Raw genomic sequence first — 25,187 nt, forward strand, 5'->3', positions numbered from 1 at the left:
GAACTATTGAACAATATTTTCATAAAATATAATGAATTAATTTCAGAGCGTATGTGCGGCGTGGCTTCCGCTCGGCACTCGGGTGAAGATGGATGAAACAGGATGGACGATCCTCAGGATCCTCTCGCAGCGCCACAGCGACGAAGTGGCCAAAGAATTCGTCAAGCTCAAGTCGGAGATGCGGTCAGAGGCACCGGCCGGCACCGGCGGCCCCGGACAAGGACCCTCGTGAAACGCGTAAGGGACACCCACGAGCCACTGTTCTTCTAAAAGCAACCCGAACGGATACCATCGAGGACCAAACGGGCCGTCGTGAAACCGGACCCGGAAACCTTGAAAGTCCCTTCGCCTTTCGATAAGTTGCTTTTACCACACGAGTTGTGAGACATACGGCCGCGGAGTCCGCCGGAACGAAACAGACGTGACGTTAGGCGCTCCGGCAGTCCCGGTCAGTGCTCGTTCCTTTCATTTTGTATGGCCTCGTTGGCGAATTTTGTAAATATTATAACAGTATTAAGTTACGCAACTTGTAGACATATTTTGCACAAATTTGTAAACTTTAGCAGAAAAGACTGACCGTAGGCGGCCGCGGGCGCCGCGACGTCCACGGCTTATAGATATTCAGCAAATCCTACTTTGCACTTTCTTGCCACTCAGAGTGACTTTTTATTATTCTTCCAGTCTGTTTATCCAATTTTAACAGTCCGTCTAAACGGATTTAAATTTAAATGTCTGAACGCTTTTGTTCCCTGTACACTTTTGCTGGGTAGCTAGAGTGGTGGACGGCGTAACACACGATTTATGTAATAAATACTTGTATGGACCAAACTGTCGCAAATACGGATGCATTTATCCTAATCCATTAATGTTAAATCGACATTTATCTTACTAATCATCTACTCGTTATACGTGTACAGTAAAATAATATATGGCCTTATGTAAATTATTTCCTTGTTTGTTGAGAATACTTTGCTTGTGTCGAGTTAGCAGGTACTAAGTGTTAACGGTGTACTGGATGTCGAAGTAAAGAAGAAAAAATATTTTCTGTATAATAATATCATGATAATATTGCGTGCTGTATGGAGACGTGTCTGAGTTACGCGAGCATGATTGTATAGGAGATGAGTGTTCTGAAAATGGCATGATGGATATTGTTTCTTATCCTTAATAAAGGTCTCGACGAATCTTTTAACATTTTTCTTTTGTGTTCCATCTCGAATGTTCTACGTTGTATTTACGGTCCATGTTGTTGCAGTATATTACTGAAATATGTAAATACTAACTAAATATAAAAAAATATCTTTCAAATATTTGCTATTACTTTTATTATGCTTGGCCTGTCTAAAATGTAATTTGAAATCTCCTATAACATTGTGTATAAATTATTAAAAATTGTGATATTGTTATAAAATGATACATCTCATGAATATTTTATGTAAACCTGTTTTAGCTGATAAATTCCATATTGACGTGTTGTTTGTTGATGTTAACTTCTTTTCGATCATCTATAAGTAGGGCACTGATACCATGGTTTTACACACTATTCATTTTAATAACTTCCTTCTCAAGAACTTCATTGTAAGCATTCCATTTAAAATTAGTATGTGGGTGGTTAGTATTTAAACAATCAGTGCTCAAAAAATAATTTGTTAAGGCTATTAATTATTGCGACAAATAAAATAACGAATCGTTGATTTACCAAGATAATATTATTATTATGACAATTTAATCATCACAGTCCAAACTCAAAACACAGCGTTTGAACATCACGTTAATATATTAGTGTGTGTTTGTGTGTGTGTGTATATTTTCAATACCACTAAGACTTCTATTTAATAAAATTTACAAAAACAATATTTTAATTAATGTATTTTTTTTATCGTTGCTGGTAAACATCATTTTTGTATCTACTTATATTATGTTTATGATTGTGAGTTAAATTTGATATAACATTTTTAGTTGTATTTTTAATCGTAACACCAAAAATACAACATAACATCTAAAAGTTTTCATATTTGTTTGAACATTTTAGTTTTAGATTTAAAAAAAAAAATTATGCCTACTGCCTCGAAACTAATTGTACTCGTAAATGTGCTAAATTACGGGCTTCCTTCTACATCACACATTTTCTATAGAAATTTAGAATTTGGTGTTAGATATGCGTAAACTATCCGGTATCCAAAAAAAAAATATCTTTTAGCTCTGTATCAACAAATTGTATGTACTCAAGGACATTATTTATAAATAGCATTTGATTTCTATTTTAATTATAAATAGCATTTGATTTACACATGCGCATCATTCGATTTTACTAAAAAATAGGCTAATGAACATCTTCATAATTTTTAGTTTATTAACATGGCATGGCATGTTTAGTTCACATACATTTACTTAACATTAATTTGTTTATAACTTTAACTGTCACTTTGCCCGATAGAAAGACGTACATATATTTTGATAAATTACAGATTTATAAGTTTACTCCGAGTAAAAGAGTTCAACTTTAATATTTTTTGGAAAATAATTTGGAATTGTATGTTTTAATTTCGTTTTAACTGCTTAATTTTTAGCCAGCCACTGAATGGCACTGTAATTAAATTCACTTTACATCGTGGAATTGATACCTATTTACTTAATACACTAAAATAATAAAAGCCGGTACGTTATTAGCTTCTCGAACTTTTTAATTGTGTACTTTTAAAATGATTTTCTTAAAACGATTTCATTTTCAACCATCGTCAGTTTCTGAATCCCTGTGTTTTGTATACGACATGGTAACTGAATAACAAAGGATACAGTCATGTGTTAGTTAACAGTATATCTCTGTGTTAGTTGTATGTTTTTTAATAAGTGTGGAATAACTTATGTAAGTCTGGTTACCGTTCATAGAAGAAACCGTTTTTATTCAAATTATATGGTACAAATATTAAAGAGGGTGTGTGATGTTTTATTGAAAATTGTAACAGCGGATCAATGTTGCTACAATAAGTAGGATGGAAAAAATATTAACACTGCTGCTGCATTTAAGACTCAAGTCAAGATTACGATAGAATTAGAATTGGTGTTGCCTGGCAAAGTAAAAGAGACAGTCCACTTATAAAGTTAATGTTTCAATCAATGTTCCATCAATATCGAATTAGTCTGATTAAAAAGTAAAATCATAGCGTCAGTACGAAAAGATTTATGAGCCATTTTTAGTGTTTTCAAATTAGTAGGTACCTTTAATTTAAGGTATTGGATTGTATAATACAGTTATCTTAACATGAAGTATAGAATCTAATGCCAGTAAGAGTTAATGTGGTTCGTATGATAAGGTCAATGTGATGTTATTATAAAAATACGAAGTCTAAGTGGCTTTGAAAATGTATACGATGTGTAGAAGCACATCACTACAACCACGGCAGTTAGATTTTCTAAATATTAGCATTTATCATGGATTACATATCTATAGATAGAACATGTGGTTTGTCTAGTCCAAATCTCAATAAATAATAATATATATTTACTCGTCTTATAATATAATAATAATAATTTTGTTAATGAATTTGTATTTCCGAGTCGACTGAATCTGTGTTTCTATTTCTATAGCGCTAAAGCGAAATATCGTTCAATTCAAACTAAATCGTTCCGTTTAGCGTTCGTACAGTCTATTCAAGGTAATAATGTTTTTAAATAAATAAGTAAAGTCAAAATTAAACGTTTCAAGTATAGATAAAATATTTTTTGTCCATCTCAAAAGTTTAATACGTACCTAATGATAAAGGTAGATGATTTTTAAATTCTAAACATTTCCAAACGATCGTTACTGCGTTGAATAGAGTGTTGCAGTTTTTATAAGTCGTAACGAGTGAACTGCTTGTCCCATATCGCTGGGTTCATTTCTTTTGTCTCGTTTCAATCCTTCATTGTTACTAAAGTCATTCTCGTCTCACTCATTTGTAGATAATTGACTTACGAGTCCCGCACTCTACGGACGACTAAACAATACAGAGCGTGTGATAATACATAATCTACAAAGTAACAGTATTATGTAAATTGTATCGTTTAAGTTCACATCCCGCCATCATGGCCGCCATGGCTAGTGAGAAGTCGCGGCCTGAGCTAGAGTAAAAGTGAAGCGCACAGTGTTCATAATCTCATTGGAAAATTGTAATTGACACATAACCTTTACCAATTGACAATACTTGGTAAATATTATTTTTAAGTATAAAATGTGATCGTCACATGCATCGGCATCATTGTAAGTCTGTTACGCTCCAATTTTAGTATTAAAATCACTAAACATTGCATATATCTTTGTATAAATGCATATATGTAAATGTTACATGTTTAAAACACATTATTGAATTTAGAATTTTTATGAAAAAAATAAATAAATATCCGTATTTCAAATATATCTTGTTTCGTTTCATTTGAGTTTGTTGGATTATGATTCTACGGTTTAAATGGGGGACCTGTTATTAGAAATTAGAATAGTTTTTAGAGAACTGGACATACTTGCTATTTATATCCGAACTTATATTCTTCTCTCACTAATATTATAAATGCATAAGTTTGTAAGTCTCTTCGTTTGTTTGTTTGTTACCTTCATCGTTGTCTAAACCGCTGAACTAGTGTTGCCGATCGATAATCCACTATCGATAGTATTTAGTTTAAGCAAAAGCAATAGTAATTATCGACATAGAAGAGTTTTATCCCGGAAAATAGCATAGTTCTCGTGGGATAGCAATAAATATATATCCATATAAGTATGTTTATCCGTTGTCTTATATCCATAGTACAAGCTTTGCTTAGTTTGGGACTAGGTCAATTGGTGTCAAGTGTCCCATGATATTTATTTATATAAAGGGTTCTCTGCCGTTTGGGAAAAATATATTTAGCCAAATGTTTCATTTCCCAACTATCAAATTCCTCCGAAACCATTTTATTTTCGGAACTTCCATAAAACAAACTTAACCTAACCTACTGTGCTCTATAAAACCATAAGAAAATACGCTGAGAAAAAAATGAAACATTTGGCGAAACATAATTTTGCCCAAACGGCAAACACCGGTATTTCCACATAAATTGCCATGGAATCAATAGGTACCTAAAGGGTAGCTCTGGTTGTCACATGTAATGGTTCAAAATATGAGCGAAGTCGCGGGTAAAAGCTAGTAGGATAAAATTCCAAAAATGCTTATGAAAGTGATAAGTTAGGCATTTCTAAAGCCCCTCGCGTGCCAGTAGCGATGGGGTTTCGTAAAATATCGAGTTACTGTGAAACCAAAGAAAAAGGAGGTGAAAACCGGTTGGGGCTTCATTTACACTTTTTATATTTAAAGTACGAAGCGGACATAAAATAGCACACTGGATTTGGTAATTTCAACGTTCAACTGTTTTTGGTCTCTAGACGCAAGTAAATGAAATAAATAAATAAAAAGGTTAGTTAAAAGTGAAGCATTTACAAAGAATATGATTAACATTGGTTTCATCTATCGAAGCCATAACTGAGATTAACTGAGAGATAACTGAGATTAAGGTACAGACAATTTACTTAGAGACAAAATAAATTAAGGCTAGAGTAAAGGTATGTATTATATGTAGAGCCCGCTATCGGAGGTGCAATTTGGTAGCTGTCAAGGTACGAGTATGGGTAAGAAATACTTTAAAATACTAACTAAATGTAGTTTTTTTTTTCTTTACCATACTGACAGTCTAAAACTTTAATTGAACGTGTTTATTTTGTAAAACAGGAATAATTACAAAATGAATAAGCATTAAAAATTTAATTGAAAAAAATAACTTCAATAGAAATATATCTCGTAATATATTACTAAATTTTTAAAATATAGTAATATATTATTACGAGACATATTTCTAAAAATTAATAGAGCTAAAATATAATGGGTTTAATTAAAGTTTTTTTTATGTTTAAAAATTAAAAATGTTAGTACATTATTAATTTTGTAAGTAGTCATGTTTTACAAAATAAACACGTTTAATTGAATTCTTAGACTATCATTATCTCATTATGGTAAAGTTAAATTATCGACATTTTGTTAGTATTTCAAAATATTTTTTACCCATCCCTAAGACTTGACAGCTACCAAATTGCACCTCCGATAGCGGGGTCTTATTATATGTATACATAACTTCATAACCATCCTACTATTATTATATTTTAATGCGAAAGTTTGTCAGTGAGTGAGTATGTTTATTACCTTCACGCTGAAACCGCTGGACGAATTTGGATTAAATTTGATATCTGGAATAAAACGTAGGTTACTTTTTATTCCGATATTCCCACGGGATAGGAATAAAATCACGAAACAACAACCGCTGGGCTTAGGGCCATGAAATTTAACATGATTGTTTTTAATGTAACGTCAATAAAAACACGATCAAACTTTCTGGAATTCCCACGGCAATTTTAAAAAATCCTGGAATTTCAATTCAGCTACTGGGTCTAATGAATTACGTGTGCGAAGCCGCGTGTAAGCACTAGTATAACATAAAGAGGAAATAGTCTTGAACGGATTACACTTTGGGTTCAGTAAAAACTTTTCTGTTTTTTTTTCGTTTTATCCTAAGGGAATTGTGTAAGCACAAGCAGTTATTGTGTACTTCCACATTGGATGACAAAGTTTTGACCATCAAATAATAATATGGTAACAGTTGGTTGATAAACAAAATTTCTGGTGCAATATTTGTGAAGATAAAGCCTATTAAAGTTAGACAAAGCTTAAACAAACATAAATAATTATATTAAACGACTCAAATCAAACCGAGTTTGGATCCATCCTATTTCGTTGCCAGAAAAGTTTATCCATTTATATTTGTCTAGTAAGCCCTCCGTTATGTCTTGTCAACTCAATCCCACTATCTTATCTTATCCTACTAATCCTATCCAACTTATATTTATAAATGCGAAAGTTTCTGAGTATGTTTGTTACTTCTTCAGGTTGAAACGGCTGGACGGGTTTGGATGAGATTTGGAAAAAAGTTAATTTATAACCTGGATTAAAACATATAATGATACTTTTTATCCCGATATTTCCACGGGATAGGGATAAAAACTTGAAATAACAATCGCTGGGTTTAGAGTCATGAAACTTGGTATGTAGGTAGCAACGTCTGGAATAACACACGGACTACTTTTTATCCCGATATTCCCACGGGATTGGGATAAAATCTGGGAATTTCAACCGCAGGGTTTAGAGTTGAAATTTTGGACAGTGTTGTTGTTAACACAACCTCAATGAAGAATGATATAAATTTTAGGAATTCCCTGCTCTTGGCTGGTTTTTTATATGTAATTAATTTGTTAGCAACCTGTATTGAATACTTAAATCAATAGTTAAGAAGAAAACACTTGAATGTAAGTATGATAACAATTAGATTTCCAATCCAGAGCACCTATATTTATCTTTAAGTAACTCTTTAGGATAACAATAGAAGATAGGGTATATTTTGAAGTACCAGTCAATATTATTGATTACTTGTCGGCTCCATTCACAAAGAAAGTGTAGTCAAGTTATGTTACGACCCATATTAATCAACAGAAGTTCCACTAAAACTTACAACTCGTATATACAAAAAGGTGTTAATTAAATAACTGAAAACCAAAAAGTTCGATAGTAGATTCGATTACACTATGTTTTAAATCAGGTTGTGTTTGTGTTTTTAAATCCTTTTTTTATTGTGCCCAGTCTAAAAGTTACGACTGCAACAGGCGCCAATAATATTATAGCGAGGTTGCATACTACTTCGATAATTTATCCTGGCCGTTTTGTTGTCAATGTGTGATTTTCTTCTAATAACGGAACCCTAAAAAAGGCAAAGCGCAACTAACAATACATATTATGAGTGTAGAGTTAGAAATGAAGTAGAATTACTGAATTAGCAAAACACACGAATATCTTTTAAAATACTTAATGTAGATATTCAAAAATAAATGCAATCAACTAACTTAAAATGTAAAAATATTTTTGGGGTGTCTGAGGTTTTCAGTTTTGTAATTAACACCTTGTTTATTATTAGAGTTTACGAACTCTAGCGAAGAGCAAGAGCTTCAACATCCGAGTAATCCGCATTTCATTAACAAGAATATTTTCTGAAAATGCGACAACATCCCGTCAAGATTTTCTTAATCACAGCTGACTGCCATACGCTATTTGGGGATCGACTGACAAACAGATCGGAACGCAGACGCCTCGTATACATGCTTGCGTAGCGCGTGACGTCACACGGCGGGAGTATTTAAAACACGTCACCCATTCATGAAGCTCTAGTCTTCAGCATTTCATTACCAACGGCCGACGCGTACGCACGTTCACGTTTGAAGTGTCGCGCTATTTATACACCGTTTTTCAAGAACAAAGCCGTTTGTTTGAACCGGTAGTGGTTTATAGTGAAGATGAGCGGAAATTTCCTTACCATCCCTGGAGATGACCAGATACAACGGCGATCGCGGGTAAGGCTTCTGTTGTTGTTGCTGTGCATGAATGAAAGCCTTTTAACTGAAGCGCTTTTGCGAGTTCGAGGATGCTACTAGTTGTATGTACTTACTACAAACTCAACAATGATGTGTATTCAAAGAACAAATAAGAGGATTAGAATTTTTGTCAAGTGTTATTTCCTTAAACGATCGATGTTGTCAATTGTTTGCCTCTCCCGCTGTCGCTGCACAGGTTTTTTCGTGTTACAATAGATTTTAGTTGATTACATTACACACTAAAGAAATGTTACTTTTTGCCACCGACTCTGTAAAGCCCATTTTTCATCAATTAATTAACTTCATTAGAAACTAAGCTGAGTAAATAAGTGGCTTTTTATCCATTTGCGCAATTGCATTTTTACCTTGCCTAACATTTATTTTGTTTTTACTATGTACCTACATTACTTTTAATAGAAGCTGATATTATTTTTTAACCATCGTTTTACCAAAACGAACTTCCTGCATGTGTTATTTGTTGGCAAAAACGTCGTGATATAATTAGATTAATATTGCTCTTTCCAAACGCGTCAAGAAACCGCATGCACAGAACCGGGACCTTGCGTGCTATCTTCTTTATTATTATTGGTTGATGTTTTGAATCATAACAGCTTACGCATTTAGTTATTGCTGTTAATGTTATCTTTATTTTTGTGGTTTAACTCGTCGAATATTGCTCATTTTATTTGCATATATCCTCTTACCAACTACCATATAGATAAAGGTATAATCGGGCTATTCTACACATCTCGACGTCAATGTGCGCCTATTTTGTGTAGCTGGCTGTATTCACTATTCAAGCCAGCTAGCTTCTGCCATATGCCGCAAACTTATTGAACTATACGCAACGAATTGTAACCTACTACGTATTCTTACAATGCTTTTAATTACCGCACACAGAGTCAATATACACAGCTCCTCCATAATATTTTTATTAAAAACAATTACAATTAATATTCGGTATGGCACATAAATTCGGAAGACCAGGAGCTCGCTGATACCAAAAGGGAAGCGCTCACCTGATTTGGAGCGCCTCCGGTTGGCTATGGCGGGGGTCTTGCGAGATAATAGCAGTATTTCTTATTAAATTAGATCTTTATGCGGTGGACAATAACTGTCAATAACACTAACAGTCAATATGTACGTATGAGACTGACTTTTGTAATCTTCTGCCATAGGTCACCCTCTGCACTAAATAGAACCAAAAGAGGATTTAGTGCGCAATTTTAATATAACTAACCATTGGCTGTATTGTCCAACGCTTAGGCACTTGCGATCGCATTCGCCATCTCTTTTCACCTCCATCCCATACCGTGTGACAAAAAGAAGAAATGAAAACGATCGTGATTCCGATTGCATTAGACAATAATGCCTTATTTAAGTTGCACTAAGCGTCTTAAACAATAGTCATTATTAAATCAGCTGTCTAATGTCCGAGTAACTAAATTTCTGCAACCAAAAATTGATTAAACCAAGAATGTGTTTTGCTATGGTGGCTATATTTATCATCATCAGCCGGAAGACGACCACTGCTGAACAAAGGCCGCCCCCTTAGAACGCCACAATGAACTACAACTCGCCACTTGCATCCATCGGTTGCCCGCAATTCTCACGATGTCGTCAGTCCACCTAGTGGGAGGCCTGCCAACGCTTCGTCTTCCGGCTCGGGGTCGCCACTCGAGAACTTTTCTCCCCCAACGGTTATCTGTTCATTGGTCTATGGTTTATTGGTTGGTGGTATGGTGTTCTATGGTGACTATAAAGTCCCTTCGACATGACGGCTCGTTTAATTGGTTATCGTTTCGCTATGTGATTTGGTGCAATTCACGCTAAGTGGAAAATCGTTAGCAAAATTTTTTATAATCGTGTTCTTACTCGCAGCAAGGGATTAACGGATCAACATAATGTTTTGCGCAGAGATAGTTTTTAAGCCTGAGTGATCACGATTCGCGGTTAATTACATTAGACACATTTTTACTAAAACATACAAGAATGAGGGTAAGTTTAGCACTGTTGAAGATTTAACCCAATTTAGCGACCACTTGCATTGAGTTGGAAATTGAACCTTATAAGTTTTGTAATACGTCACAATTTCCATTGTAATAATTCAAAATACGACTAGCTTAAAAAATATTCTTTGCCAGCTATGTGGTATGTATTCGATAGCTGCTTTTGATTCTGTGATACTACCATAAAAGGGGCCTTATTAAGGGTTAAATGAAAGGCACGGGATTTTGTTGGCTTTTAAATGAGTAATATCAACCGGTATCGGTTTTAAAGGAAATCAACGGAACAATGTTGGCGCAACCAATGTGACAGAGCAACTGACTTGATGTACTCTGTCAGATGGATTGCACTAGGTTAAAATTAAAATACAGAATTAAAAGTATTGTTCGGTGTACGGATGTCTAAATTCATCTAATATCTATGAGGAAACCTGCACAAACCTGCGAAGCAATTCAATGGTGCGTGTGAAGTTCCCAATCCACACTGGGCCCTCGTGGGAACTACGGCCCAAGCCCTCTTGTTCTGAGAGAAGGCCTGTGCCCAGCAGTTGGACGTATATAGGCTGGCATGATGATCATCATCTGGCATGGATTGGGAACTTCACACGCACCATTGAATTGCTTCGCAGGTTTGTGCAGGTTTCCTCACGATATTTTCCTTCACCGCATAGCTCGTGGTAAATTTCAAATGTAATACCGCACATGAATTTCGAAAAACTCAGAGGTGCGAGCCGGGGTTTGTAACCACGACCCTCTGTTTGAGAGGCGATAGGTCAAACCACTAGGCCACCACGGCTCTACTCATGATGATGATGAATGAAGTTATTTATCAGAATGCGAATTTTTATACTCTTAAATGTAACAATAAAGCATTTCGCACATCCCAGAAGAGGCGCAAATACATCTCCGTAGCTAATTTGTAGGTAAAAAATATATGTAGTTACGAAGCCAAATAAAACCGTTTAAAACATAACACGTTTTGTGGTTTATTAAAATAACGTAAAATGCCTTTTTGTCAAACACTGCTTAGTCCATTCCTTTCATAATTTCCTAAAGCTCCTAATCCTTTCTCTACTTTAAATTACATGTGACATTATCAAATCAAACTGAAGAGTGACAGTTAGTAGAGTCGGCAGCCCTATTCCTAGATAGCCCTAGTTTGTGTACCGAGCCGGCGTAGTTAATTATATCAAGTACGCTGCCGAGGCGGTATACTGCTCCTTTTTAGAGTTCCGTAGTCAACTAGGAACCCTTATAGTTTCGCCATGTCTGTCCGTCTGTGTGTCTGTCTGTCCGCGGGTAAGCTCAGAGACGGTTGTAATAGAAAGCTGTAATTTGACATGAATATACATATCAGTCACGCCGACAGTGGTACAATAAAAAAAAGTAAAAAAAATTGTTTGGGTTATTTTTTTTCTCTTCTAACCCTATATTGTAGGGTATCGTTGGATAGGCCTTTTAAAACCATTGGGGGGTTGCTAAGACAATGTTTCTATTCAATGATCTGTTTGCGAAATATACAACTTTAAGTTACAAATTTTCATTGAAATCGAGCCCCCCCTTCTCAAAAATCTAAACTGTTGGGTGGAAAAATGTGAAAAAATTCAGAATGGTAGTAAATATATCAAATTTACAAGGAAAATTATAGCGGCTAAGATTGCTTGACAATTATTAGTAGTTTAACCTAAACAAGATTTATTGCAATTTAGAAAATTTATTAGTTATGTTTAATACCTAAACTTTGGAATTTAAAAAATCACAATAATTTTCGAAACCTTATTTATCAACAGGACAAATTTAAAATTTAGTACACAATACGAAATCCTTGATTGATTTTCGTAATGGCTACGGAACCCTATTCTGGGCGTGCACGACACGTTCTTAGTCGGTTTTTTATACTGTGCCCGAACTATGCCGCGCTTCATTTTTGTCTTTTTTGTTTGATTGACAAAATGAAGAAATACGCGTCTAATATTTTCTGGTAATCTAACTGACGGAGTAAATATGTAGAACAAGATGTTTTTGACCAGGAATCCACTACCCAATTATAAACTTACAATGTTCAGTAAACAATATTAAGTTTCGCATTGAAATAAAGTTGTGAACTGGCGTACTCGTAACAGAAAGTGATAGGTAATCCTCCGACAAGGTGGACGGACGATCGAGTAAAGATCGCGGGAAGCCATTGCTTAGCGTAGCATTAAATGTAAATAGTATATCATTAGGGAAAACATAAATTACCTCTGTGGGATCTAGTCCTAATGTTGACTTTAAATAAAATAGTGAACTACATAGACTGGTTTAATTATTAAGTTGTACAAAAATAAAGTTTGAGTCTTTTCAAGTTTTTAGTTTAGGTACCTACTTATGTTTTTCTCTGTGTATTATTCCTGTTTTATGTATTGCTTAGAAAGAAGGAAAGAAAATACGTTTATTCACAATAACACAAGACAATATTATTACATATTACAAATAAACAGCACGAACTCCTATTTGACTATGACACGGAGAAGCTTAAGTACATAGTTGTTTTGTTACAATAACGAGTCTCTGTATTGTTATGTTAAAAACTTAAAAGAAGGTTATAAAAAAAAGAAACGCGAAATTTCATATTAATAATCAATGAAAACAGTAAAAGTATATTTAATGAACTATATTAAAATGGTGAAATAAGATCATGTAATTTTAAATTACTATCATTGTGACTATAATGCATGATGAATTGAGTTAATCTTTGATAAAAATCAGAATAACTTCTTTAAATTATAACAATAGTAAATTCTATAAAACGACACCTGCAAGGAATATCATCTTAACTCACTTTTTGTCAATTTTGAGTTACAAACATGATTCTGCAAGAAATGAGATTAAGTTTTTTTACTTTTTATCCTTGTATCTCAACTCCTTCGCGTTTAAAAGTTAGAGCATGGAAAAACATTGTAAGTAAGGGTGCACTGGGGTGAATAAAATACCAACTTTAGTTACGACATAGTCCTTTCAAACTGCATTTGTCGTATTGGCATGAAAAAAAAAGTATTTCTATTTACATTTTTATTTCTCGACATAACTCCTTATTATACTAACATTGAATACTTACAAAGAGACTTGTATGTCTGAGTTACAACACAATTTTCCAGACGAAATGTTCTAATTTCGTAGATAAGTCACTAAAAAGGGTAAAAGAAATGTATTTGTGACAAAACAATCAAAAAATTCTTTAGTTTTAGCTCTAGGTTTTGTACCAAAGACTTAACATTTTTTTTTATATAAAAAATATAAATCTTTGATGTGCCGCTCTGTAAAATTAGTGAAAATGAGTTCCGATGATATTCCTTGCAGGCGTCGAAAGTAATGTATAATGGCATGGATTTTAAAGTAAGAGGAAATAGGGATAAAAAAGAGAACAGAAAAATGAAACCTAATGTTCATAAATCTTTTAAGATATTCTTAACAAAATCTATTTGTGGAATGCGGTACTCACATTCTACACACTCAATTCTATGAAGCATCCTCTTTACATTATTATGTGTGTTTAACTTGACTGTCTCAGAGCAAAGTTAAGGCGGTTAGCACACATCCACGACTCACTTAAGCCTAATCCCTACATAATATATGAGGCCTCATTATATTTTCAGGCAGTAGCTGTACACTTTAGACATATCTGACTCTGTTATAGTACACCCATGTACGTTCCACGTACTATCTGGGACGGATGTATGGAATGTCAACATAATATTTGCAGCAAAAGGGTTCTACGACGACACATGATTGATTTTCTTCGACTGTGCCTACTAATATCTCCTAGGTCACGTTTCATTATATAAATAGAATTGGCTTTGGCTATATAGTTATAATAATATTATAAGTATTACCTACCTAATAGTTATATTTAGATGTAAATTATACCTACATGTTTAAAGAAAACCTTTTCTTAGAACTTACTTACACAATTTTTTCTACTTTAGGTCCACTATTCATATTTTGTTTATTCATAGTTGATATTTTAGTTTTTAGTTGATATTTCAGTTCTTCTTCTTCTTCTTCTTCTTCTTCTTCTTCAGATAAAAATGCTATTTTTTTGTAAGAAAGAAAGAAAGAAAGAAATTTTATTCACAACACAAGACACACCAATATTTAAGTACAAATAGACAACACGAAGGATAATATGTTGTCATTGCGGTTGTGAATTAGTCACTTATTCAGCATAATGCTGAAGCGTTAAAAAAAACCCAGGGCTGATTTCCAGCTAGCACCGAAATAAAATACTTCATATCAGTAAAAGAAAAGTAAAAAAATTAAACAATTACAAGCTCCAAACTAATTTTAAAGTTGGGTGTCAAATAAAATTAAATGACATTGAATTTTTGTCAGTTTTTGATTAATTTTATTTCGAAATACTAACCCATCACTGAAATTCGCAATCGTGGCTAACGATTTAATCTTAGGGTATCTGCTCATTAGGCCGTGTCATACTAGGAAGCGTTACAATCAAAGCACAGACGCTTTTGTAACCCATCCAGATTCGTGCTAACGAGGTGACGAACTGTAGATTCTGAGATCCACATTAATTAGTGGATGAATTCGTGTTGTGCAATTTGCAAACGCATACTGTGGCCTGCAAGCATTGGTCGGGTGTGACTAACATACGACCGAGTATTTGTCAATCCAGAATAAGTACATACAAGAGTAATGCATGACCTGCTAATTCATGTTGCCGTGTAACTTTCCGTAAGGCCACGGATTATCAGGTCGTAGATTAACTTCGTTTATTCCGGCTCGACAAATAAATTTTAAATTTGTACCTATATCAACCGGACCCACTACCTACTAAATGAAAGAGGTGTGTCCACCGCTCGTTGGTTACCGTACTTTATTTGTAACCGGCTGATTCTAATACGTACGTCGTACGAGCGTACGTAGTAGGCTGCAACATGGCGGCAAGTTATATTCTATCATATAAGGAATATGGATGCATGAGTCATAATTATTGCAATGCTGTATGCTACGTTCTAATGAGCAGAGACCTTTAGGAAATTCTTGAAATAGCATGAAAATAAACTGGCCTTCTGATGAACTGTGAATTCCCCTTCCAGGAATAAATTACCACGAAAATCATATTATTATATCACTACAATATAGTTTAGCTAGCTATTGAATTCGCCTTAAAAATTGAGTAAGTATTTTCAGAGAAGCGTTCTACTTCAGTGGTTCTACTACTTAAATAGGAGCGAAGTACTTAGGAAAATAAATATCTAACTTTTTTATTTGATACGAGAAAGATTGACATGAAGATTATCGAAAATTTTCTCTGTAATTTGTATTTAAGATTAAGTCAAAGCCACTCAAACAGATTAACTAATAAAAACTTTTTTTTTAATGGCATTTTTTAATCTACCTTGCTATTAATTGCTTTTATAAAATAAATAAGTTAAAAGTCATTTCATTGACCTCAACCTGTTAGTTATTTATTTACTGATGAATTCAGGACAATGATGCCTCCCCTTTGTGCTCGTTCTGACCCGAGATATTAAATCCTCCATATTCGAAATATTAATACTATTAAATCTGCGATAAACGCCATTACTACGACAAACATAACCCCATTGAGTCTTGCGGTTAGTAAACTTTGTTATTTAAAATAATGTGTGCCCTTGCAGCCTCATGGACTGACTAACACAACTATTTATGACATATTTTATCATAAAATAGATGATTTTAAACTTAAATAAATAAATATGGACAGACGCTTTCGTCTCAGCATTGGGTCTATTGACCCCGCTGTATTTCACGTTAGAGTATTTTGTACGTTTTCTCTAGTTTTCATTTTGTTATTAGTTTATTTTCTTTTATGTTTAATCATAGTTTTAATTTAGTGTTGGTTCTCATTGCGACTGCCGCAACGTACAGTATCGAATCTGCAAATTTTCGTTTTTTTTATTGTGCCATTCACAAGCGAATTAAATGTATAAAACTTTAAATTGGTCTCATATAAATAACGTATCTCATTCTACGTAAGTAAGTATCATCATCTCATCATCTCAGCCTATATATGTCCCACTGCTGGGCACAGGCCTCCTCTCAGAACAAGAGGGCTTGGGCCATAGTTCCCACGCGGGCCCAGTGCGGATTGGGAACTTCACACGCACCATTGAATTGCTTCGCAGGTTTGTGCAGGTTTCCTCACGATGTTTTCCTTCTTCGTCTTTCACGTTGAAACGGAGCGATGGATCGACTTGGTTTTTGGCGTAGAGATAGTTCATGGGCCAGAGAGTGACATAGGCTACTTTTTATGCTGGCAAAATTCACAGTTCCCGAGGGAACAGCGCGCGATAATCGAGCTGCGGGCAAAAGCTAGTATTTATCTAAAAATAAGTCTCCAAAGAATTTTTTTAATTTATAATGTCAACTTGCGTCCTTAAACTATCATGTTTCAACTATCAAAAGCTCGAAGCGTTTCCTTATCGAGCGTCTTTCTTGTATAAATCAGGGTGAATATGATGCTATCTGAGACACACGTTCTGTTTTTATTTCCATAAACGTAGCTATAAATGTGGCTTCACGGCTAAGAATCAATAATTTAACATTTCATTGTATAATAAAACTTATACAATGAACATAGCATGTACCTATATAAGTATATATGATGTGGAAGTATCATTGATTTTTATTTATAAATTATTATTTTAAGAAGAGCGAAAGAAGTGTATGGTAATTTTCAAATTTTACATCATTGTTAAAATTTAAAATTAGCTGAACTATTATAATTACGTAAAATCTTGAATTTCTTGCTTTTCACCGTGAAACTATAGACATTTTCGTTAAAAAAGCTTAATAGAAAACATAGCTGTCCTTACGCCCGTGACATTACGGTGTCATAGAACCGCTACACTCATAAACCGTAATAAATAAATAATGTAGTTAACCGATTTTTGGTTTATAGGAACATCATTATTTTATTTGCTACATTTTGCCACGTAAGTTCCAGTAGTAAAATTAAAAAAAAAATTGAATTAACTCAAAGAACCACTTAATTATTAAAATAACGCGAAAAGCCATATTTTTTGCACGTCTCCTTAAATAATATGTATTTGTAACATTTCTTAAGTATTTTAGTTTTAGTTTTTTGCGAGGCATATTAGGACACCCAAGATGTCTTCCCTTCCAAACACCGGTGTTTATAGGTTGATTGTAGTGAGGTAGTTCTATATCGGACAGACGAAAAGAACAAAAGCTGAGAGGGTCAGGAACAATTGCAGCTGTTTAAAAATCGCCAGGTAAACAAGTCAGCCATAGCGAGCATTGTTGGAGTCAGCCAAACCACTGGATGAGCTTCACAATCCCAAAATTCTGTCCACGGACGTCATTTTTACTCAAGAATGGTACGTGTAGCGGTTGAAATAAAAAAGCATAAGAATTCAACCCGGGACGATTTATAAGCTTTCATCTTCGTGAATCCTGTTATTAATAAGTGTCGGCGTCGGGATGTAATGTTCGGAGGACGATCGACGTTTTAATGTTGTGTGTCGGTGTGATAGGTGACTAATAAAGTGACCAAGTGCGGGTAGTTCGTGATACGAGTGCCGGCACTATTAGTGATCATCAGTCGGGTAGTTCGAAGAACTCGCGCTGCTAGGCAGACTTGACACCCACACTTCAGTCTACTCGTGACCACGGCAACTGTAACGTTGCCGGAAACGTCGAGGTAAGTATTACTTGTGTAATAATAGCGTGATAAGTCCCGTTTGTGGTATTTTGACATGAGCGCGAGTCCTTCGAACTACCCGCACTTGATCACTAATAGTACCAGCACTCGTATCACTAACTACCGCACTTGGTGATTTTTATTGTCACCCCATCACACCGACTCACAACACTCATCCCGACGTCGACACTTATTAATAACAGGATTCCACGAAGATGAAAGCTTATATCCATTGTCCCGTTGACATTTATGCTTTTTTATTTCAACTCTTCACGTACCATTCTTGAGTAAAATGACGTTCCGTGGACAGAATTTGGGATTGTGAAGCTCAATCCAGTGTTTGGTCCTGACTCCACAAATGCTCGGCTATGGCTGACTTGTTTGTTTATAGCTGAGAGGTCAAGGAAGATATTGCAGCTGTTAAAAATCGCCAAGTAAATAAGTTTTTATCGGAAAATAGCATAGTTCCGGCAGGATAGCGATAAACGAACTGATGATGTTGTTGATGACGATGATGATGAATGATTTTCACTACCACCACTGGCGTACTAACGCTGCTTGCTTGCATTATTGCTTACATGCTTGCTTGCATGCTTGCTTGCATGTTTGATTGCATGCTTGCTTGCACTATTCTTGCACATTTGGAGTATTCTTGCTTGATTTGTTGTTTCATGCGTGCTTGCCTTCTGGCTTCACGCATTGCTTGCATGCATGCTTGCACTATTTGCTTCCTCCAACACACTGCTTGCAGCTGTGAGGAGTGGGACGCCAGCCCGCTTCATGAGCGCTGGAGGAGATACCATAGACGGTCATCGCGGGATCGGGGTAGCCGCGATGTTCATCTAACCCAGGCTCGATAAAAGCATGTTTGTTGAGTTGATTGACAAAATTACATGCTCACTTGCAAAGCTTGCTTAGGTGGTTGCTTACATGCTTGCTTTTGCTTGCATGCTTTCTTGCATGCTTGCTTGCACTATTTCTTGCACATTTGGGAGTATGCTTGCTTGAGTTGTTGTTTCAATCACTACAAGTTCTAAAAACCATCTATTTTGATGCCTCCTACGACCTAACATTAACAAGGTATTTTAATGAACTAAAGAAGCAAGCAAGGTATTTTCTTTAAGTGCCCCTTACACCCATAAAGTAACCAATTTTTTAAAATGTCTGTTTGTTACTGTCCCTTACGACCAACAATTTACTCTAGTTTTAGCTTTTGATGTCCTTACGCCATAAGAGTATTCCTTATTTTATAAGTTGCTGTTGTTTAATGCCCCTTACGACGTACCAATTACACCTTTTTTTAAATGTCTGTTTGCTACTGTCCTTACGAGCGACAATTTACTCTAGCTCTTGCTTTTTATACCCCTTACGCCATAAAAGTATTCTTATTTTATAAATTGCTGTTTTTTAATGTCCCTTACGACGTTCCGATTATACATTTTTAACTCTCAAATACATAATTAATTATACAGGCCAATTAATTTATATATGCATCATCATCTCGGCCTATATACTTCCCACTGCTGGGCACAGGCTTCTTTATTAGGATCTGTCAGGACACTGTCAGGATAGCTTAAAATAAACAAAGTAGCTAAGAAAATTTACCTCAACATCCTTGACTGAAATTCCATTACGGAAATGTTTAGCTCGACGTCAAGCCATTAGGGATTCATCAACTTAATCTTCTTTTTTGTTTTGCTTTTGGCATCTTATAAAAAATACGCGCGTTGACAAAGAACAAACGTAGGCAATCAAATACGTCCTCCGTGTTTGACGTGTCTGGCACGACTGACCGAATGTGCAATGCGCAAACGCTCGGCGCGTGGAAGAAGGTAGGTAGATGCGTTAGTATTTTGATGTTAGGTACAAGAAATAGGTACAGGCGGTAAGGTTACGCCCAACAACTTCTTGCTTTTTATCTTATTCGTTATAAAATATTGGGGTGTAAAGGGCAATGAAACAATAATTGACCCATACGCCCTTTTATTATATTTGTTGGTTTTTTTAACGACATGAGCCGAGTCGTAAAGGACATATGAGACTGCCACAGCCCCTTACGACCCAAAATTAAAAAAAAATAATACATTTACGCCATTTTCAGCTCAAATATTTTATATCATGTCCCTTAAGCTATTTTATTTAAAATAATAAATGTTGATAACAGCAAAAGTAAGGGCCGTATCGTAACTTGAATACTACAATCGACAGAGAAAAAAACTCTAATTTTCTATGTTTAAAAGTGATTTTCGGTATTTTTCCCTTACGCCAATTGAGACTTCACCATCGATATGTATAGATGTACATGATGTATGAGTTTTTATTTTTATTTTATTTTATTATTAATTGTGATTAAGTGATAGGTAGGTACTGTTATTAAGTATATAATATTATTTTAATGTATTTTACCTAATGCTGTAAAATTTCATTGAATAATAAATAAATAAATACGCAATGAATTCGCTGTCACAGAGACAGGATTTGAAGGAGTATCGTGATATCTGAGAAATAATTAAATCCACAGGTAAACGTTGGCAAGAGCCTTCAGAGAATTCTCAGCAGTACCTACACGGTTCTTGTATCTTACAACCGCTTTGAAATTAGATTTCACCGTCAAATTAAAATGTCAACGGTGTCGTTCATTTTTAGGGTTTAAATGGCAAAAACGGAACCCTAATTATTTCGCCGTGTTTGTCTGTTTGTCTGTCCGTCCATCCGCGGCTTTGCTCGGAGACTATACCAGTGCTAGAAAGCTGTAATTTTGCACGAATATTATATAGCAACTATGCCGACAAAATGTAAAAAAAATGTTGAAAAATATATTTTTTTAGGGTACCTCCCATTGACGCAATAGTGGAGGTGATTTTTTCCTCGTCTTTAAAGTAAACCAAACACTTCAGCAGCTTTGCGTAAACAAATTTCACTTGACATGAATGTTCTCACCACCCGACAAGTGACAAGTTTTTTTTATTTTTTATATAGGCTTACGTTTGGCCTCAATCTCGCTTGATGGAAGGCAAAAATGAGACCAAAGATGGTGCACGTTTGCCTAGAAGGTGTCGATTTTTAGATGGGCGTAGGCAGTTGTTGCTTAGTAAACAGGACAGGCTTCTATTCACGCACTTGCAGTTGCACAATAATATATAATAATAAGCCTCTATATAATATAATAGTAGATTATTGTCGTGGCCTGGAAGTAGGCAATTGCTGGCTGAGTATGAGTATTAATCGGACGAGCTTGCGAGTCCGTTTAACTAACACGAAGCCAGCAATTGCTATTCCAGCCGAGACTAATATAAAGCTTTACTCAAAAATGGTGAATAATTCTGAAATAGAATAAACTTTTTCCCAAAATATATTATAACATTTAATTTTATCCCGCCTTTTTTACATTAAAAATAAACTGCAGGTGTATTTTTCCACCGAAAGCTGTTTCAGACCCAATAGAAAAAGTCCGGAGTTCCAACAAAATATCTGATACCGGCCATAAGACTTGGCTGTATACGACTTGTGCCAAAATTTCCATGGCCTTTTTAACTTTAAAAAAAAATTGTGACTGATTGCAGGCGCGCTAATTCATTATTGTCGAGCTAGCGCGCCTGCAATCTTTTTAACTTTTTAATTTTTCGCTGACCATAAACTATGCACTTCACCTTCTGATATGTAAAGAATAATGTACTTTTACGGACATTTTTGAGAAAAGAATCTAATTCCTCCATCTCCATTTTGCCAACGAACTTCCAGTTAGAGGGCGCGTCTTCACCCTTATGTAGTTAGTGTTCCATTGGCCCGCACGAAGCGCTTTGCTTCATCTTTCATAATGCGAACTGCTAAGGAATGGAATTCGCTCCCGTCGTCTGTATTTCCGCATAAAAACAATCTAGCGCTCTTCAAGGCTAGAGTGAGGCTATTACTGAACCTAATCTGCACTTAACATTAGGTGAGACAGGGGTCAATTACGGTCAGTTTCATGTAAAAAAGCCCCTTTATTTCCATGCACTTAAAAAATTAAAATAAAAAATTAACCAATCAGAAATGACAATTATTTAAGACATGACCCCGTTCTGGGTAAAGGCCTCGAACCACTGTTTCCATGCTTCTACTTTGCGCTTTTAGTATACAGTAATATCCGACTATTTTTTGGATTTCATCCGTCCACCGATCTAAACTAATACAATATGCTTACACATATCTTACATATGCTTACATATATCTGATAAGTGCAAGTGACAAATACTAAGCATTAGCTACTAATTTCGTGTAAACCAAGCATGAGTTTAGTATACCTGATATCTGCCCCGACCGGGGATGGAACCCGGGACCTCAAGCTTCGTAGTCAGGTTCTCTAACCACTTGGCTAACCGGTCGTCCGGTATTATAAATGCGATAAGTTTCCTTTGTTCATTATGCGGCCGAGACACTTGTCACAGATTGGCTACCTGGCAGAATTTTAATGGTCGCCTCCCTGCCAGTCGCGCGGGGTCGTGGCTGACTGTTATAGCTTTTTAGGGGAACTTTTTTTATTCACCGCAGAGAGCTTTTACGGTTTCGCCTAATGGGCTGAGGAAGCTAATGTACAGACTTTCTCTCGGGATTTTTCTTATTAAAAATAGACTGCCGCTGGGAAATTTTTGGGTATTTGGCCGATTTCCGTCAAAGCCAGAAATCAACGCTGTATGCTGTTCAATACTCTTTCACAACAGTATTGAAATTATAGACCTTTCGGCCCTGGTTAATATAGTTTTATTTTTTCATTGTACAATTACAATTTTTTTTCTTTCTGTGATTACTAGTGAACGACCTTGAACATATCGCCTTTCCAATAAAATTATAAATATGTGATATGAAAACGCAAGAAATCAATAAATAAAATAATTTAAAGTGAACTTTAAGCTTTAATTGACAAAGGACAATTATGACATACAACATACAATGTCACATACTCAAGAGAGAGCATTTACTGTCAAACAGGAAAACCTTTACTGTACAAACTTTGACTCGATATAATGAAGTCGTAGTCCAAATCGACTTCCCTTAGGAATCGGATGATTGAAATATTTTGCCGTGAATCCGTCCAATATATGAATAGATGCGATACCTATTTAAATTTTTCCTACGACTTTCATTATTTTTTTTAAAACGTTGGCCTACATTTTCAGCGTAATAAAATTCAATTGGACGCGAGATATAATGTAAATAGAGTGAAGCAAGGCAATAAAAAATATAAACTGTCACATTTTTGACATAAAAATGGGAAAATATGTGCAAAGGATTCTAGTTATTCTTTTTTACTTTTTTTTGTAATAGTATAATGTACCTAGGTAGAAAAAGAAATAAAGCACAAAGAGTAGAGTTACTAAATCCTTAACGATAGGTAGGGGAGTTCAAAATGGTATTTCCGCCATTACAATTATATCACAAAAGCACTGACAGCACCTGACAAGGCGTGAACAAAATTTAGTTTATTTACGATAGCAGTTGTACGAACATTAAGTATATATACGAGAACCGTATGGCTTGGCAATGAGCCAAAACTCGTATTTTTTTCGCAATCAATTTGATTGTCATGAAAAATTAAATATTTTTTTAATCGATTCAGACAATTATATCATTCCACAAACATGTTGTTATGCGGTAATAATTGCGTATAAAACTTTAGAAAAATAGAAACGTTCTATTTGCGTCATTGAAAGTCTCATTTACTCGTATAATTATGTATCAACTCCGCTATTCCCGCCACTTCAAAAGCTTTATTCGCGTTTAAGAAAACACACGAGGCTCCAATCAAAACAAAATGCAGTTTGTTTATTTGAACAGAGTAGCAATCAAAATAACCGTTTAATTTTATCTTCGAATGCCACGAATGTTCCTGTAAGACGGCGGAATGCAGGAAGTGAGTCGAAGTGAGTCAGGGGAGGACGTCAAGGCGATCATTCAAAGCTAACGAGAGCTAGCGCAAGGCTGGCGCACGCGCAGCCGTGACTCACGCGTCTGTCATTCACCCGCGAACGACACATGCACGGGTATATTTAGGCACCAGAAGCTCGGTTTACGGATGCTTCCGAAGTGATTTGATTATTTACGAATTTGCATTAGGTAGCCAAATTATAATTTAAAGTTCTTTAGGTATACCATTTTAGCGGAACAAGTAATAAAATTGCTAAGGTTTAAAAAAAAACATTGCACTGATAAATCCCTTTATTACAAAATGTAGCAAAATAATAAAAAGAATAAACTGATGCATGTCTTAATAGAACACCAAGTATTCAAGGATTATTTTTAATAAAACGAGGCAATCCGAATTACATCATTTCATTTTGCGTTTGATTTTGTGCTATAAAGAAATGTGCTAAATCCAAATATGCTTATATTTGCTTAGAAATGTTTCAAAATACTCATGTTTTCCTTATTGCAATAACGATCCATCTCCAAATGGCTCATGAAAGCGACGTCTTGCTCGCAAAGTCGGTCGGAACATGACTGAAGTTAGCTGCTTTAGCACCAGATGAAATTTGCAATTTTGTTGAAAGTAAAAAGCACCAAGTCTAATTTTATGCCAATTTTGAGTAAGGCCCGTTTATTACTAAGTATGCGTAAAAATATTGCAAGTTTTACAAAACCTTATGAAAATTAGTGCTGTCACTGTGACCTGTAGATACAGTATTTCAATTTATTTAGTCGATTATTCATGGATGCTCCATTTACGTGTCATGCTGTCTACAAATCCTAAACTTGTTATAAATACCAAATAAAATAATACCTTGCAAATACAAATAATACCAAACAAAAACACCTGTTTCATTAAAATCTGATATAGCCTCTGAAACATACATACTTGTACAAACATATTTGTGGGTGCGTGTAACTATAAATTGCTGAAATCGTAACTCTTCTTTTTGCCTTTACCGTACTCGTAACTATTATTTTGTTGATTGTATTTGTTGAAGTACTTAATACTAAACTATCCTAAAAATAACATAATATCGTATACGAGTATATACAATTC

At 35.1% G+C, this 25,187-nt stretch overlaps 2 protein-coding genes across 8 annotated transcripts in view; both read left to right on the forward strand.

The window, feature by feature from the left end:
* The window catches only part of unc-13, a 382,374-nt gene extending 377,978 nt beyond the window's left edge, over positions 1 to 4,396 (forward strand). For all 7 annotated transcript variants that reach the window (XM_074104223.1, XM_074104224.1, XM_074104218.1 and 4 more), the window contains one exon: positions 47 to 4,396. In XM_074104223.1, coding sequence (XP_073960324.1) covers positions 47 to 232 — 186 coding nt within the window. In that variant the 3' untranslated portion in view covers positions 233 to 4,396. The remainder of the gene's footprint in view (positions 1 to 46) is intronic.
* Positions 4,397 to 8,262: 3,866 nt separating this feature from the next.
* Positions 8,263 to 25,187, forward strand: part of LOC141439970 (uncharacterized) — a 44,468-nt gene continuing 27,543 nt past the window's right edge. Inside the window, exon 1 of the mRNA XM_074104431.1 lies at positions 8,263 to 8,455. Within this exon, the coding sequence (XP_073960532.1) occupies positions 8,399 to 8,455 (57 nt within the window). The 5' untranslated portion in view covers positions 8,263 to 8,398. The remainder of the gene's footprint in view (positions 8,456 to 25,187) is intronic.

The sequence above is a fragment of the Choristoneura fumiferana genome, chromosome 21 (genome assembly GCF_025370935.1).
Source record: "Choristoneura fumiferana chromosome 21, NRCan_CFum_1, whole genome shotgun sequence".
Classification (NCBI taxonomy): Eukaryota; Metazoa; Arthropoda; class Insecta; order Lepidoptera; family Tortricidae; genus Choristoneura; species Choristoneura fumiferana.